Source organism: Anas acuta, chromosome 5 (assembly GCF_963932015.1).
Source record: "Anas acuta chromosome 5, bAnaAcu1.1, whole genome shotgun sequence".
Taxonomy (NCBI): Eukaryota; Metazoa; Chordata; class Aves; order Anseriformes; family Anatidae; genus Anas; species Anas acuta.
The window spans coordinates 31359832-31375450 of record NC_088983.1 but is presented as its reverse complement, the minus strand read 5'-3'; the positions used below and the strand labels follow the sequence as shown (position 1 = coordinate 31375450).

The 15619-nt window shown below is 39.8% G+C and overlaps 1 protein-coding gene across 1 annotated transcript in view; it reads left to right on the top strand.

The window, feature by feature from the left end:
- Positions 1 to 15619, top strand: part of RMDN3 (regulator of microtubule dynamics 3) — a 41849-nt gene that overhangs the window by 1273 nt on the left and 24957 nt on the right. Inside the window, exons 2-6 of the mRNA XM_068683667.1 lie at positions 320 to 515; positions 1172 to 1318; positions 5910 to 6177; positions 7572 to 7674; positions 8999 to 9059. Of these exons, the coding sequence (XP_068539768.1) occupies positions 320 to 515; positions 1172 to 1318; positions 5910 to 6177; positions 7572 to 7674; positions 8999 to 9059 (775 nt within the window). The remainder of the gene's footprint in view (positions 1 to 319; positions 516 to 1171; positions 1319 to 5909; positions 6178 to 7571; positions 7675 to 8998; positions 9060 to 15619) is intronic.

Sequence of the window (15619 nt, the reverse complement as noted above, 5' to 3'; positions counted from 1 at the left end):
GTGGTCCTAGTGATGTTCGGCATAGATTTTGCTCTTTTTCTAGATTTTTCACAAGGGGATGTCTAGGGAAGTGTAGTTAAAAGAGCTTTATTCACCTGGATTAGTGTTGCCCAACTGTTAGGTGTGGCTATGTGCTGGTGTCAGAGAGGGGAGTGGTAAACCAGTGAAAGAACCCAAAACCCTAGGCCAGGTCAGGAGGCCGTACCCAAGATTAATGCTTATATCCTCCATTTTCTGAAAACAAAGCTGAACTGAGATTTCCTACGAGACATCCCTTTCCATTTGCATCTAATGAACTTTTTCTCTCATTTTTTTTAAGCCCTGTCCAAAATGCCAGTTCCAGTAGAGGCAGGAGATGGTGTTGTGTACACACCTCTGCTGACACAGGACGAACAGGTGGATGTTCTCGACCGCCTGGACTTCATGTTGAGAAACATTGCAGAGCTAAGGAAAGAAGTGGAGGAGCTACGAAACAGCCTGCAGCACTTAGCTGGAGAAATCGTTGGTGAAGTCAGGTGAGTATCGACCCTTCTCCTTCCTCGTCTTTTCCTATCGTTGTACGTTTGTACTCCATAGCACAGGAAAACAGCCATGATTAATTAAGTGTATGTTAAGTGCAGAATGAAAAAGTGGAAAAAAACGTCTCTTTAGTTTCCACTGGTGTCTTGGACTCCAGTGAGATTAATATAAAAGTATGTAAAAATGTATATTTAGCCAAGTTTGCATTTCTTTTTCTTCTGGAATAGTAAGTATTGACACTTGCTTAGGACATATTCTAGGCTAGGAAGGTTATTTGTTTTGTAAATCTTTGTCTCTTGTTACTGCTGTTTTGTCATTAAGTGCTGCCAACTGTAGGTGACTTATGATACACAATAAAAGGTCTTAGGTTCCGCAAGGGGCTTCAGGATTCCTCTTCCTTTGTTCACTGAGGAAATCAGAGGAAGGCATGTGATATGATTATCCTTTTGCATATGTATTGCTGTGGTCAGACTTGCTTTAAGAGTAGAATACCATGGTACTGATGGTAGTGAGATTTTTGTGTAAGCAAGAGCAAGTCACCTTGTGATTTTTTTGGGCATAGAGCAAGTCGGATAGAATCTGCTAGAGAGAGGTACGGAAGCAGAATCTCACCATCAAGTGGGTTTTGTTTCTCTTTTTGCCTTTCTTACAGGTGCCATCTGGAAGAAACGCAGAGAGTGACACGCCGAAGGCGTTTCCCGTTCCATAGGGAAAGAAGTGATTCCACGGGGTCCAGTTCAATTTATTTCACAGCCAACTCCGGAGCAGCTACCACAGATGATGGAGAAAGCGAAGGCGGGTGAGCAGAACACCATGTTTAAGGCAGCTTTTATAGACTTTGGTGCCCAATTACTTACTTATGAGCAGTGTCATGCAAAGAAAAGGTTTGTTTTCTTTTCCCTGCTGGCTGTTTGTCATCCTGGTTTTATTTGCTTTTATTGCAATAAGTCCACCTGATGTATTATGTAAGGGAAAGTTATTTCCCTCTGAGGCCCCAATGATAAAGACTGCTCCTTAAAAAGAAAACCGAAGCCTTCCAGTGGTGGTTATCAGCACGGGACATGTCTTTGCTACTGTATGCAGCTTGGTAGGAAAGTTAACAGTGTTCTATAGGGAAATCAGCAATACTCCAGTTGGGCTGGATCGTAACTTTGGAATATAGATTTTTTTTTATTACATTTTGATAGTGATTGCTGAAGGCAGATACAGCTCCCTGAGAATCTGAATGACACGGCGCAATTTGAAGCAAACACTCACACATGATAAAACCTCAGAAGGTGTTTGTTAGTGGGAGTTGGGAGTTTCAGGAATTCGTTCTTAATGTATGATGGGTGATCAGGAGCTTTTGCCAGAAATAAGTGCTGTGATTTCAAGCATGACTTTTAGGGAGGTGGTAGGAGAAACTTTAAAAAACAAAAACAAAACAAAACAAACAAACAAATTTGATTAGGAAACCTTGCAGGAAGAAGGGTATTAGGACCCCAGCCTGAAACTCAAGTGAGAGATTTATCAGGTTACAAATAAAATTTCCATACATAATACATTTTAGAATGTCTGGGAAACTTGAGAAATCTAAACATATTCCCGTTAACTAACGTGTCGTTGACTCGGGTATTTCTTGTGAATTTTTCTCAGTGTGTATCAGTGATCACTTTTGTTGCTTAGGTTCTTCTAATCTAAAACCAGGTGAAAACTACGGTATAATTGAAGAACACTCACAAAGAATCCAGTATAACTGCAAGTATCGTGATGTTAAAGGAAGAGGTCTGCTGCATACCCGTGCCAGACTTCTGCCTTTCTGATGAAAGGCTACTGTGTCTTAATCAGATGAATTTTACAGCTTTTGAAGTTTGTAGACATTTTCTAAAACATGCAGTGCTGGTACATTTTCCCAAAGAGGTTGACATGAAATACAATTTAAAGAGAGAAGTTAATTAAGGCTCAAAGAGAAAGAGAGGCAGAATTTGGACAAAAGGTGCTGTTTGGTAGTGGCCTAATGACCAGTCAGCTGGTGCACACTGACACTTTGCAACATGGGTTTGTAATCAGGACACAAAGCTGCAATTACTGGAGCAGCCTCCTAGAACAAAGGACACAGATCTGTGGGAAAGCAGGCTTTCTTACTTCCAAATAGGTCGTTTTAGTATTCAGTCTCAGTAACTGGAATTGGTGAGGCAGGAAAGAGCTGATACGGTGTCATTTAGGTGATAGAACTGCTTCATTCGTCTGAAGTTTGTGTTCATATGAAAGCAAAATTTGGGAGTAAGTGAGTCACGGTGGTGTAATGTGTCAGAAGGCTACATAATAAATTTTATATATATATGTATGTTTGTCTGTATATATATACAGTTGAAGGCAGGAGCTGTGCAATCCAGATAACAACAGATGTGTTTAATTATCAGGTTGCCAACAGGTATTTTATAAAGCATATTGAAAAGGGTGATATTTTTCAACAGATACCAGCCCCAAGTGGCATCTGATCATTAGAAATTTTTAAGTCATGATAGAGGCCAGGACGGATCCTAAGGTTTGCTCAGACTCTCGTTGGAGGACCTCAAGTGAAGTGTGGAGTGGGGGCGTATTTTACTGTAAAACCTTGTTACTTTATCAGGAACCTTCTGATGGTTAGGGGATTTTTTACTTTTTATTTAAAATCTATAAGAAGTTTTTATGACTGGAGTGAAGAACTAATAGATAAGCAGCTCTCGTTTGATGTAAATATAAATATATGTATGTATAGGATATTTGAATGGTGTATCTTGTCACTGTGGTATTTGTCCTACATAAATAAGTGTAAGGTTAGTCTGTTCAGGACCAGCTGCCTTTGGCATGCAGTGTTTTCTTCTAGAGACGTAAATACTATATTGTATTGTAGAAAATCAGGGTAGAAAATGCACTTTTTGGAAGAAGAATATTTGAGCTTTTTAGCAGCCGCTGGGAGGAAGAATAAGACTATCCTTAGATATGTTTCAGCCGTGTATTCATTTCTGGCAATTGCATTATTTTAATGAAATTCAGGGGGTGAAAAAAAGTCACATTTCAGCTTTATTTTATAAACCACATGGACCATATAAACCACATATAAACCACATCTTCTCCAATTTCATATACAATTGACAAAAATCTCCACAAGCTTTCAGGAGCCTGGAGGTCTTGGGCTGTTACAGAACTTAATTTCTGTATATTGCTTTGGCACTGCTTTGGTCTTTTGGGCTTCTTCACCTCCTTCCATGTGCTTTTCAGTTCCAAATAGTGTGTTTTCATTTTCTGTCGGGATGTGTGCTAGCCAGAGGCCTCAACATACCAAAGCATTTAAGGACTTTCCATCATCATAAACTTGGGAAAATGGGCTGGTAATATCTAAATCCCTTAATCTTTCTAAAAACTCTTGAGTTTATGAAATTATATACAGCATTACATCTCTTTTTAAGCTGGCAGCATCTTGTATGAGCTGTCTTGGAGAAAACACATTTTTGTGGTGAAGAAAGGAGTGTATAGGAGCCACCTGTTGCTGCTTGTTTTTAAAGGCCTTACTGTGTTTCGGGATCCTTCAGCGTGGAAAGTGGTTTAAGTACTGAAATCTTTGCAGCCACCAGTGAAATGTTGCAGTGAAACAATATCACCGCTGTGGAGCCCACAGCCATGCTGCTTAGTGGGTTAGGATGGGAAATAATGAATTGGCCTAAATCTCGGCCACAGAGGAAATTTGAGGAGTTTTTGTTTAAGTACTGAAAATGACATAGTCTAAGGAACTAATAATATCATTAACCATGAGAAAATACCATGGAATTAAGCTTTTAGCACAATCTGAATGAGAGCCATGCCAGTGTCACCTACCACCATGTTGTAAGTAGGCAGTGCGGAATTTAATGGAAAAACTTCAGCACATCACCTTGTGTTTGGTTTCCACGTTGTGCAGGGATGCCAGATGACTGTTACTTTACTTCTTGTCTTATTTGTATATTTTTTACACTACAAAATGGTACTTTTTAAAATTTATAGTTGCAGGCTGTGGTGAATGAGGCTATTTACCTTCTACCAGAAAGGGAAATGCTTGAACATAATTGATGGTTCTTAGAAAACTGAAGTTTTGATAGCCAAATGTACTTTGTTATCTGTCTGTGGCCAAATTAGTGTAACTGCTTTCTTTAGATATGTGCACTAGTCACATATCTGTATCTCCAGACAAAGGCAACTAGCTTCACATGCAGAGTGATGGATTCTGCCTTGGAGAACAGTATGGCCAGGACAAAAGGGAGTACAGCTGAAGTTACCGAATACTCCCAGGCTGTGACAGCTTTTAATTCTAACTTTTAAAAGTTCAGCATTTAACTTGGGCACAGGTTAATTAGGAAACAGCAACAAATATCCTCTAGAATTAAACATTTATGGGATTTGAAGCTTACTGCTTCAGGAAGGTTGCCTTCTACACAGATAAACTAATGAAATCGGAATATAGAAGTACAAATTCTTAAATTCTTGGCTAACTTGGGCTGCTCCTTCCAGTTAAGCACTCACAGAAGAATGTGAGGGGGTCAAATAGATCAAGAAATCTTCTTCAAGTTGTTTGAAAGTATGCCCTCACACTCATTCTGTAAGTAGATACTGTACCGCAATTATGTTATGCTGCTTTAAATTTGCAACTTAGGTGCCTGTGTATGATGTGGGGGAGCTGAATTTTAGCCATTTTCAGCAATTTTGATCTAAGCTTTATCCTGTTTCTTTTGACTAATTTAGCAGCTAATCACTGCCTAGGTTTTTGTTCATGGGGTGCCTTTCTTTGGCTCATCTGCCATCTCCTTGCTTGACTTTTGCTCAAGCCAAATAGTTTGGATTGCTCCCCTCCTGTTTTGTACCTTTTCAGTGGGAACAAGCTGTTTTGTGTTTAGCACTCAAACAATATAATGGAGGTATTAGGTATTGCCAAAACAGCTATTATGTCTGAATTTCCTGGAACAGGTTAAAAATCTCAAATTATATTTTCTACGTGGATGAGCGTGTTGGATCTTTTGTTGAAATTTTCTTTTACAATTCACGCATTTAACTAAATTGTTCTAGCTCTCTTCTTAGTGTTTAATTCTTAAAGTTAAAAGGCCTAAGGGAAGCTTTTAAAGTATGTGAACAAGACATGGACCTTGTGACTGGGCTCTACTTAACTTTTCAGGGGCTTCCTTTCTTTCTTCAACCTTTTGTGGTTGTGTATGTTACATGAGAAATAATGAATGGTATGTCATTTGAAAGGCTTGGATCACAAAGCATTCTCTGAGATAAGCTGAGATACATTACTCTGTTAGGAAGAGTTGGTTTTTGTGTACCATATGTGTCATAGCACAGCATCTCCTCAGACTAATTTTCCATTATGTTTTTTTTTTCTTTTTTTTTCCTGAAAGGTACACCACAGCCAATGCAGAGTCTGACTATGACCGGGAGTCTGAGAGAGAGAGTGAAGAAGGGGAGGACGAAGTGAGCTGTGAAACAGTGAGAACAGTGCGCCGGGATTCCCTGGATCTTGTCAACGAGGATGAAACACCTTTAATCTTAGATTCCTTGCTGGAGGAAGGACTGGGTCAGCTACTACAGCAGGCTGACCGCTTGCATAATGGACATGAGCAAGAGAAGAGAGAGGGATTCCAGCTGCTTCTGAATAATAAACTGGCGGTAAAGGTTGCCTTCTTATATCTTCCAGCAGTGATTTGTGTTTTTAGCTAAGTAGCTGGGAAAGAGGAAATTGCATTTCTTAGTGGGATCCAGGTTCTATACAACAACTGGGCCACTTTCCAGCTGCCCTCTTTCTCAGGAGCAGCCTAGGAGCTGGCTGAAGACCAAAACGGTTCAGGCTACAGCAGCAGCCAGTTCCCAGTCCCTATCTGTCCTGGAGCTCCACTACATTGTGTCATCACTTTCCCTGAGTGAGCACCGCACAAATGCAAAGTAACATACACTGTCTATACAATAAACTCAGCTAGTGTTTTGGTAACCTGGATATGTCACTGTATCATACATGTGATACAAAACTATCCTGATTCAGTTTGTTGGTGCTGCAGCTGAGGTGAGAGAATGTAGCAAGGGTCAGTTCTACTCCAGCTGTCGCGGGGAGCTAGCTTTTATCTCTGGCCGTGCACAGTGATGCACCCAGCCTTGAAATGTGCCTTGCTGAATGCAGCATTGCTGCTGTTGCGATCTACAGTGGCTAATTCAGGACTGCCTTTGCTGCAGTTGTACCATCACCCTCTGTTAGCATTTATCTGAGAACTACATAGCCATTAAAGACAACTTTTTAGGTTTTAAAAAGCAAAGCCTGTACTACTCCTGTGTTTCCATGAGTTACAGAGGGAAAGATATAAAAGATGACTTGATCATTTCTAATTCCAAGGGAGTTTTTTTCCTTCCAATTGGGAAGAAATGGCGGAGTTGTCAGTTTCTGAAATTCTTTTGTATGCTTCTTTATTGTGATCTCCCACTTTTTTTGTATTTACAGCACCATTGCAAAATAAACCAGATTAGATGGTTGTGTTTTTAAGTTTACTTTTTTTTAAAAAAAAAAAAAAAATCTTACATTTGTTAGAATATAACTGCTCCAGTTTTACTAGTGCACCTCTGGTTCAAGAATGACCCAGGAACTGAAACTGAGTGCTGACTGAAATGTGAATAATAACATTCAGTTTCTGATTTTAATGAAGTGGTGAGGTTTGGGGCTGTTGTTTTTTTTTTTGTTGTTGTTGTTTTTCTCTTCCTCCAGTGTTTTCAGGTTAGTGGAGACTGCAAAAAAAATGACCCCAGTATAACCTCTGAAGTGAAGGGAGGCCTTGTTAGAGGGCAGCAGTCATTAGATTAGTACCAGAAGTGTAGCATCGTAAGCTTATAAATTCAGCCACTCAGTTTGCTCTTTTGAGGTTCTGCTTCAGTTCTTGTAGACTTGGACCTTTTAAGGTTTCAAAAATGTCTGTGCAACTTGTAGTTTGTGCACTCTCTTGATTTTTCCCTCTTGTTCTATCAATGACAGAATGGATGTTTTACATGGTTGATGCATCTCGTTTATGTTTTCACTGCAGTATGCGGACCAGAGAGACTTTCTTTGGCGCCTGGCCCGAGCATATAGTGATATGTACGAAATCACAGAAGACACAGATGAGAAGAAAACATATGCATCTGATGGTAAGGAATTGTGTGTTCATGGAAAGGAGAGGGGGGGTGTTCAAACCTGATGCTACACTTCAGAGTTATAAACCCTGCACTGCAGACTATGTGGGGGCATTATGTGGTGGTACTGTGGTGGTTGGTGGTATGCGTTCTGAAAGGCAGCATAAGAGGACCAAAAGCTACTTAAAAATGTACAAGTTTGTTTCTCAAACCTATCTTAAATATATCCTGTGTGATAGTAAGATAAGTTTTTGCTTCATTCCATTTGTTTTTTTTTGTGTAGCTGACATGTGCAGGTACTTAAAAAAACTAAATGTGTCTGTTTAGTTAGTGAAATCAGTTTCGTTTCATTTCATTCTCCTTCACTATCTTGATTTTGATTTGTTGGCAAGTTTGTAGGTGGGTCAGAACAAAACAAATTATCATATTTATTCTATTAAAGATGTGTGACAAAAGATTCTATTCTAAAACATCTCTATCCTGTTCATTATCCAAATACCTAAATATACTTTTTAATATTATAAGTAATATAATTATTTTCTGGAAACCACTGTAGCCATTTAAAATGTGAAATTTACATTCTATTTGGATAGTTCTTTTTGCCTTTAATAGGTGCTTAATTCTCGTTTTTTTGAGGCTGCAGGTTCTTAGAGGAAAGAAGGGAAGTGAGGCAAATTCTAGATCTAAGGCTATGGAATGAATCAGAACAAAACCATTGCAAACTTTTGTTAACTTTTCTTGACACATTGGGGAAGATACTTTTTGTTACAGATGAATGTACTTCCAAATAGGGTGAAACCATGTTGACAGGTCAAGAAAATTTGCTACTGTGCTTAAAATTCACGATCTCTTTGAGTGATATTGGATGCTCCATATCACTGCAAGGGTGTGAAATTATATATGGATGTGGTGGTTTCACACCAGTAGCAAGCTAAGCTCTGCCATGTTGTTCTCTCACTCCCCCTCCTCAACAGAACAGGGGGAGAAAATGTGATGACAAAAAAAAAAACCTTGCAGGTTGAAATAAGGACAGGGAGATCACTTACCGTTTACTGAAATGGGCAAACCAAACTCATCATGAGGAAGAATAATTTATTGCCTATCACTAAGAGTCTAGAGCAGTAAGAGTTAAAAGCAAACTAAAAACACTTTCCCCCCATCCTTTTCTGCCTGGTCCCCCCAGGCAGTGCAGGGGAAAAGAGTTGTGGTTGGTCCATACCACTTTGTCACTTGACTGTCCTTCACCATCACTCTGCCCCTGCTCCACGTGGGGTCCCTCCTTCCTTAGAGAAGGCTAGGACTGAAAGTGGCTGAATTTCTTACCTCTGACCACTTGCAGGGAAAGAAGAGCTGGAGATTGCCTTTCAGAAATGGGATGAAAGTGCTGAGTGTCATCAGTGGTATGTAACTCTCTGTCCTGTTTTTAAGAAGGATAGGAAAACTGGAGATTGCTGTGAGCTGAGCTGCATTTAAAAACTGTTAAAAAAAAAAAGCTTATATGCTCATATTTGATGTACACTTCATTAATGCTATTTTCCTTAAAAAGACATTTCTTAATAGCTTTGGTTAATTGGCGTAAGTAGTAGTTTTACAGACAATAGGTTTCATTGCAGTTATAGAAATAAACTAAGGATGCACCTCTAGATGAAGCTTGGAGAAATAAGCTATTGGCAAAATGGGTTTGAGATGAATGAGTACAATGAGCCCTATTAAATTTAGCATCAGTGTGAATTTAGCAGACTAAACTGCATTTTCTTTGGGCTTCTGATAACTTAGGTGCATGTATTGTGAAAGGCTGAAATGAAGGAAAGTTTGCTTTAGAAGCCTTCCTGGGAACTGTGAAATTCCCCTTGTAGAAAGCGGAAGACGACTGTTTGCTCAGCAGACAACTTTTGGGCCCGTGTACGTGCCTGAGCAGGATGCTGCAAGCCTCTTGCCACAGAAACGAGCTGAACTCCAGCAGTACCACTTGTGATTGTGCAGACCCTGGGAAAATGTGTCTGTGAGCGTCCTGTTCTGTGCTGGTGCAGACAGGCTGCCAGAGAACGTCTCTCACAGATAAGCTACAGAAAGCTAGCCTGAGCGCTCAGCATGGTGAGGCTCGCTTTATTTTCCTTCACAAGTCCTCTGTTTCCTTTGGCCCCTTTTCAGCCCCCTGTAGAGTAAGATGTATATCCTTCACAGCCCAGCTCACAGCCAGCTGCACAGCTGTGGGGGCAAAGTCTTGGGAGTTACACATTAAATATGTATGAAGTTTTTCCTTTGTGTTCCTCCAACATTCTTGGGTTAATTGCTGGTTTTTCCTCTGTCACTGACATTTCAATAACGCTCTGCTGCGTGGAGATGCTTGCTTTATGTCAGGAGTGTGATGTATTTGCCTCAGTCGGCTAGGTCTGCTAGCGTGGGCTTAGTGCTGCGCCAGTGTTCCTACATTTATCTTAATTCTGGAGGAAGGAGAAACATCGTTCTTATCAGATAGCTTTTTTTTAGTTGTCTGGAGAGTGTCTTCTGTCCGGGACTGCTGTAGTCTGATCGTGTATGTTGCTTGTCACTCTGCAAAGCACTCTGGCTTTGAAATGAGTTGAGACAATAGCAGTAGAGGCACATGGCTTTCATTGTCCAAAGATACTTTTTTATTTTTTTCGTGATAAAAGATGAAATGATCTGCAATTTAACCAAGCAGTATTTGTGTAAATGCTGCAGTTGACAGGATTTTGGTTCTAATTCGGGGTATAATGTATATATACTTATAAAGTTTAGCTTTATAATACAGAGTTTGATTGTGTGCAGAGTAGTGGCTGCAATGGGATGTTTAGTCATGTGTTTCCAACACAAAATGTCAAGCCTTTTCAGCTGAGCACGCTGCCATGTTAAAATCCATGCTGAACTTGTTCCATAACAGCTTTGGTGAAAGAGCGCACAATTCGCGTCCTGTTAGACCTGTCCTTTTTCCAAACAGGAGTAAGGCTTCTGCACATCAACATCTTCCTTCTAATTATAAAGAACAGCTGCAGAAAGGGCTGCTAGAGAAAGGAAATAGCAGAACAGTATGTGGGAGGCATGGGATTTATTGGAGATGAATATCTAACTACCTTTATCAGATGCAGAGATTATTTGCTGTCATGAATCTAACAGGAAATTAATTCCCATTCCAGCTCTGTTGGGGTCATGGGATGGTCGCAAGCTGTTTTAATTACAGCCTCTTCTTATGCTAATTAATTTTATCATGAGAAAAAATGTATTGCTAATGAAATACTGCTTAGTACATTGAAAGATATTGAAATACATTGTTCATATATTTGAAAAACATGGGATAAAGTATAATCCTAAAAGACTAGTATTATAGTTTGTTTTCCTTTTATTTGAGTAATGAGTATATTGCTCAGAATTACTTTTAGTTCATCATGCTGTCTGCTTAGGAAAAAATGTTCAGGAAAATATAAGGGGAGGGGAAAAAGGAAAATATACAATGATCAGTTTCCTCTGGTTTGCCATCCTTAACTGCAGCAGGCAGAAGTGCAGAGGTGCATTCGCTGTCAGGTGATGGCCCTTGATGGACCTGTGCTCTGCCAGTTTGTGCAGTCCTGTTTGCACCTCCACAGTACTTCTGTTGCCCATGTTGTCCATGCCATCCTCCAGTACAGGTGCTGCAACATGCTCCATGTAGAAAAAAAAAATAATGCTTATTCTGTTTGAATTTGTCAGTAGAGGTTTTAAAGCTTTCTTTGGTTTTGATTTGATGCCATTGCTCTTGGTTTATGGAGAAGTGAACAGGGGCTGATTATTCACACTTTCTTAATTTACAGTTTTATTCTTTCAGTTGTTTCTCTTCTGTATCGGTCCCCTTGCTGAAGACTCCTAATCTTTTATTAGATCATTTTGAGGAATCATTTTATTGTCCTCATCACCCCTTGTCTCTCTGTATTCTATTTTGACTGTATCTTTTTTTTTTTTTAAGACGGGAGTTAAAGGAGCAGCATGGATTTCTGTAATACTAATGTGATGATCCTTTTTGTTCTTACTTCCATATACAGTAATCAATGCTGTCTTTTTCCACAATGTATTAAATTGATGTTTTAATAGAAATATTTCCAGCAATTTTAGTAGTTCTTCACTTAAGCTTGTGACTGTGTATGTATCTATGGGTGCATTTTTCATGTGTGTATTATGTCATGTTGGCTGTTATTTTCTGTTTTCTCAATTGCAACTTAATGTTTATGGCTTAAGGTACAGTTTTGCTGCTTTTTGGTGCTCATTCCTTGCACTCTATGTTATTTTATATTCTTTGCTCCTGTTGCACACATCATTCCCTGTTTAATTGGCTTTACATTGAGATGCATGTTAAGCAGGACAGAAGATACTCTGCATACAGTCTAATTATCATTGCAAGCAAAGCTTCTTTTTATTCTCAGTGTCTCATAGTTATTGCAGTAATGAGTGATATTTAAAAGCTATAGACAAAGTAACAGTGAACAAGAAGGAATTGCTGAGTGCTGGCTAAGGCAACAGCAAGTGGAGAGTGACTGGCTGCAGCTTGGGACTGTTCTGTGGCTGGATCATTTGAAGGCTTTGGCAGCATGATAGCAAATAGTTTCTCAAGAAAAACAAGGAAGGCAGTAAGTGTCTGGGACTCTGTCTGGACCAGCTGTGGGATCTGCCCAAATATGAAGGAGAGTCCTTTCATGGATCTCCTGGGTCTTCTTGACATTAAGTTTGGTACAAAGCTGCTATTGTAGCCATTTGCTCTTGGAACTCAGCTGGTCCCAAAAGAGACATCTCTGCAGAATGGTTGAAGCAGAGCTGAGGTTTGATCAGCGCCACACAGACAAGTCAGCCTTTGTACTGCAGGACTGATCTCTGGCTGTGCTTTGCTTGTAGGCACTGTTCTGGAACACAGAAACATGTAAGGGTTGTCTTGGGTGTCTGATGTATTTAGTGCCTTCAGAATAGATCTGTATAGTGTGAACTGATGGATACTACACCAAGTGTTCTTTATGCATACATAATATGCATTATTTTTGATGCAGACATAAATGTAATTCTTTTGCTTTAGTTGGGTAGATATTTCCAAGTAAATAATTTGATTTGTTAACAGATTTCAGCTTATGAATAGGAGGACAGCACAAGCTTGTAGATTTGTTCTTGTTTACTTTCAGGAATGGATGTAGGAGTCATTTTACAAACCTGTGCAGTTTGCTGCTTAGACGTGAGTATGTGACATTGTCACGGATGAAGCGTGAGAAACAAATTCACCCTTGTTACAATCCCCTGCCCATTCTGATGTGTATGTTTTCAGTGCAACAGCAAGCACGTAACAGCAACTGTAAGGATCAGGAAAGCAGAGAGCAGTGTGTTAGCCTTGGCTTCAGCTCCTGTTGTTAAAAGAAATATTGGAAGTACAACCAGAGCAGTAAGGGATTTCAGAGGTCCATCTGGGAAAAATTTTGCAGGTGCTGTATTCCCAGTTTTTGTCTGAGCTGAATATTTCGTTTTGAAAATGAAATGCTGACTGCTGAAAGCTGTCATTGCAGAAGTCATGAGCTTTGGCCCATCTTGGAGGTATTATATATGTTGATGTGAATCAGGGGAGGATGTGTTCTTGGGTTGGATGAGCCTCTGAAGTGTGCCCCCTCTTCTACAAGTCTGTTGCTTTCGAAGATCAGCTTGCACACTTGATAGTCACTGAATGGTGTAACAGCCCTTTTAAATTCAGTTGGTACATCTGGCTGTCCTGTGGGTGGATATCTTTTTTTTTTGAGAAGTGACAGCACTCCGGATATTACTTGAAGATAGCTTTAATTTTAACAATTGGCAGTACTTCAGGATTTAACTCTTCATGGATTACTGCCCAGAATTGGCTAATTTTGAGTTATGCCTGGATTTCTGAGCTGAGTTTTTTGTGTACCCAAGGTGGATTAAACAGGGGAATTACTGACAACAAATTAGGGGCAGAAGCAACTATAGCAAATAGGAATATTCATTGCATGATATTCCAGCACTTACAGGAGGAACAATAGCATTCAGCTCAAGCCACCTGATTGCATTCCTCAGGCTCCCAAAGGTCCTGCCTTTCTCCAGGGCTGGCAGCATCCTGAAGCACCTCTCTGTCCCGAGCCATGGAGACTTGAGGAGTGGGGATGCTGGAGGAGAGCCAGGGAAGACGAAAGTAATGAAAACTGTGAGCAGGAACAGAAGAAATCTCAGCAGGCACCACTTATCCTTCCTTCTTTCTGTCCTTCTCTTGGAAACAGCAAAGTAACTTGATGTCACAGACCGTGGGTTGTTTTTTATTTGCTAGACATGAATAAATGAGCTGTCTTGTTTAAACTGTAATCTCTGAATCAAGGACTATTAACTACTAATTGGCCCCAACATATTCCCTTTAAAAAAAAAAAAAATCTCGAGGGATGATTAATATAAAAGTGGTGTGAAGGGAAGCAAGCTGTAAGAAAATGATTTTTATGAGATTCTGTACCCTGTTCCCATGAAAAATTTGGCCACCGGTAGTTCTTCAGAATATGATAATTTGGTCTGGGCTTTCTGTTGGAGAGGAGCAGGTGAAGTTGATGAAATCTTCAGGTATTCGTTATGATTCTGATGAATGCTGTACTTGCAGAAATACAGAGACTGTTTTGGAATAATGATAGCGTTCCAACTTGATTTTTAGTATACCATTAGATTTGCATCTCAGTCTTTTAGATGGAAGCTGTTTAACCACACAAATTTCAGTAGATGTACAGCTTTGTATGTGTCAGTACCAATATTTTCTTTAAAATGTTTAAATGTGTGATTCCAAAGATAAATGCTGTAATTTCTACTTCAGCTTAGTACTTGCTTTTAACTTCATTGTGGTAGAAGGGAGAAGGCCTGTTTACAGATATCAGTCTTTATTAAAGAATGAAGATCAAGGAATTCAGATATCGTAGGCTATTTTACCAGCATTATTGCTACCTTTCCAGCAGGAATTTTGGAAAGAATGAACCTAGATGGTTTTGATTCCTTCATGGGAAGATTTCTCTATTGCACTGTCATGAAGGTTATAGAATCATAGAATCATTAAGGCTGGAAAAGCCCTCCAATATCATCTGGCCCTACCACCAATGTCACCACTAAACCATGTCCCTAAGCACCGCGTCCAACCTTTCCTTGAACACCCCCAGGGACAGTGATGCCACCACCTCCCTGGGCAACCCATTCCAGTGCCTGACTGCTCTTTCTGAGAAGAAATGTCTCCTCATTTCCAACCTGAACTGGGGATGAATACATTTTGTTCTACAAACACATATGGTCCATCCTGCCACCTAAGGCAAACTAGAGATAGTCACTGGATAAAACCAACATGGAAATTGAATAAAATTGAAGGTGCATCTTTTGTTCCAGCTTTAGTAGCTAATAAAGATTTTTAACTTCAACTTTTTTAGGACTAAGGAAAGCTGGATTGAGGTATGGGTAAAGAAAGGCGTATTTCAGCCTTTCTCTTCTGAGACAATGATCAGAATTTTTTCTTAAATTACAAATGAAGATTGATTTCTGCTTTAGCCAGGTGCCTGTGTAGACTCCTTACTAGCTGATGTGCAAATTAACAGAATTTGCAGGATTCCTTGGAATCACGAGTGTGAGGGAGAGCACTGATCAAGATTTGTGTTCCATTTTCATTTGAGTGTTTTAGTGTAGCATAAACCTTCACTTAAAAAAATGCAGGGGGGAGGGAGGGGAAGCATTTGGTTTCTCTTGTTTAAGAAATCAAGAACACAGAGTTGGGAGGGACTTCCCGAAAATCATCTCACCCATCTTCTTGCCTGTGATGCACACCAGGTATATGTAGACCGTCCCTGATCTCTAAAAAACCTTCTAGTGATGAAGGTTGTACTGTCCTCTCACCTTTCTCCTGTTCTATCAAGTAGTGCATTTAATTACATGGACAGTCAAGCTGTGGTGTTTTTTTTGTTTTTTTTTGTTT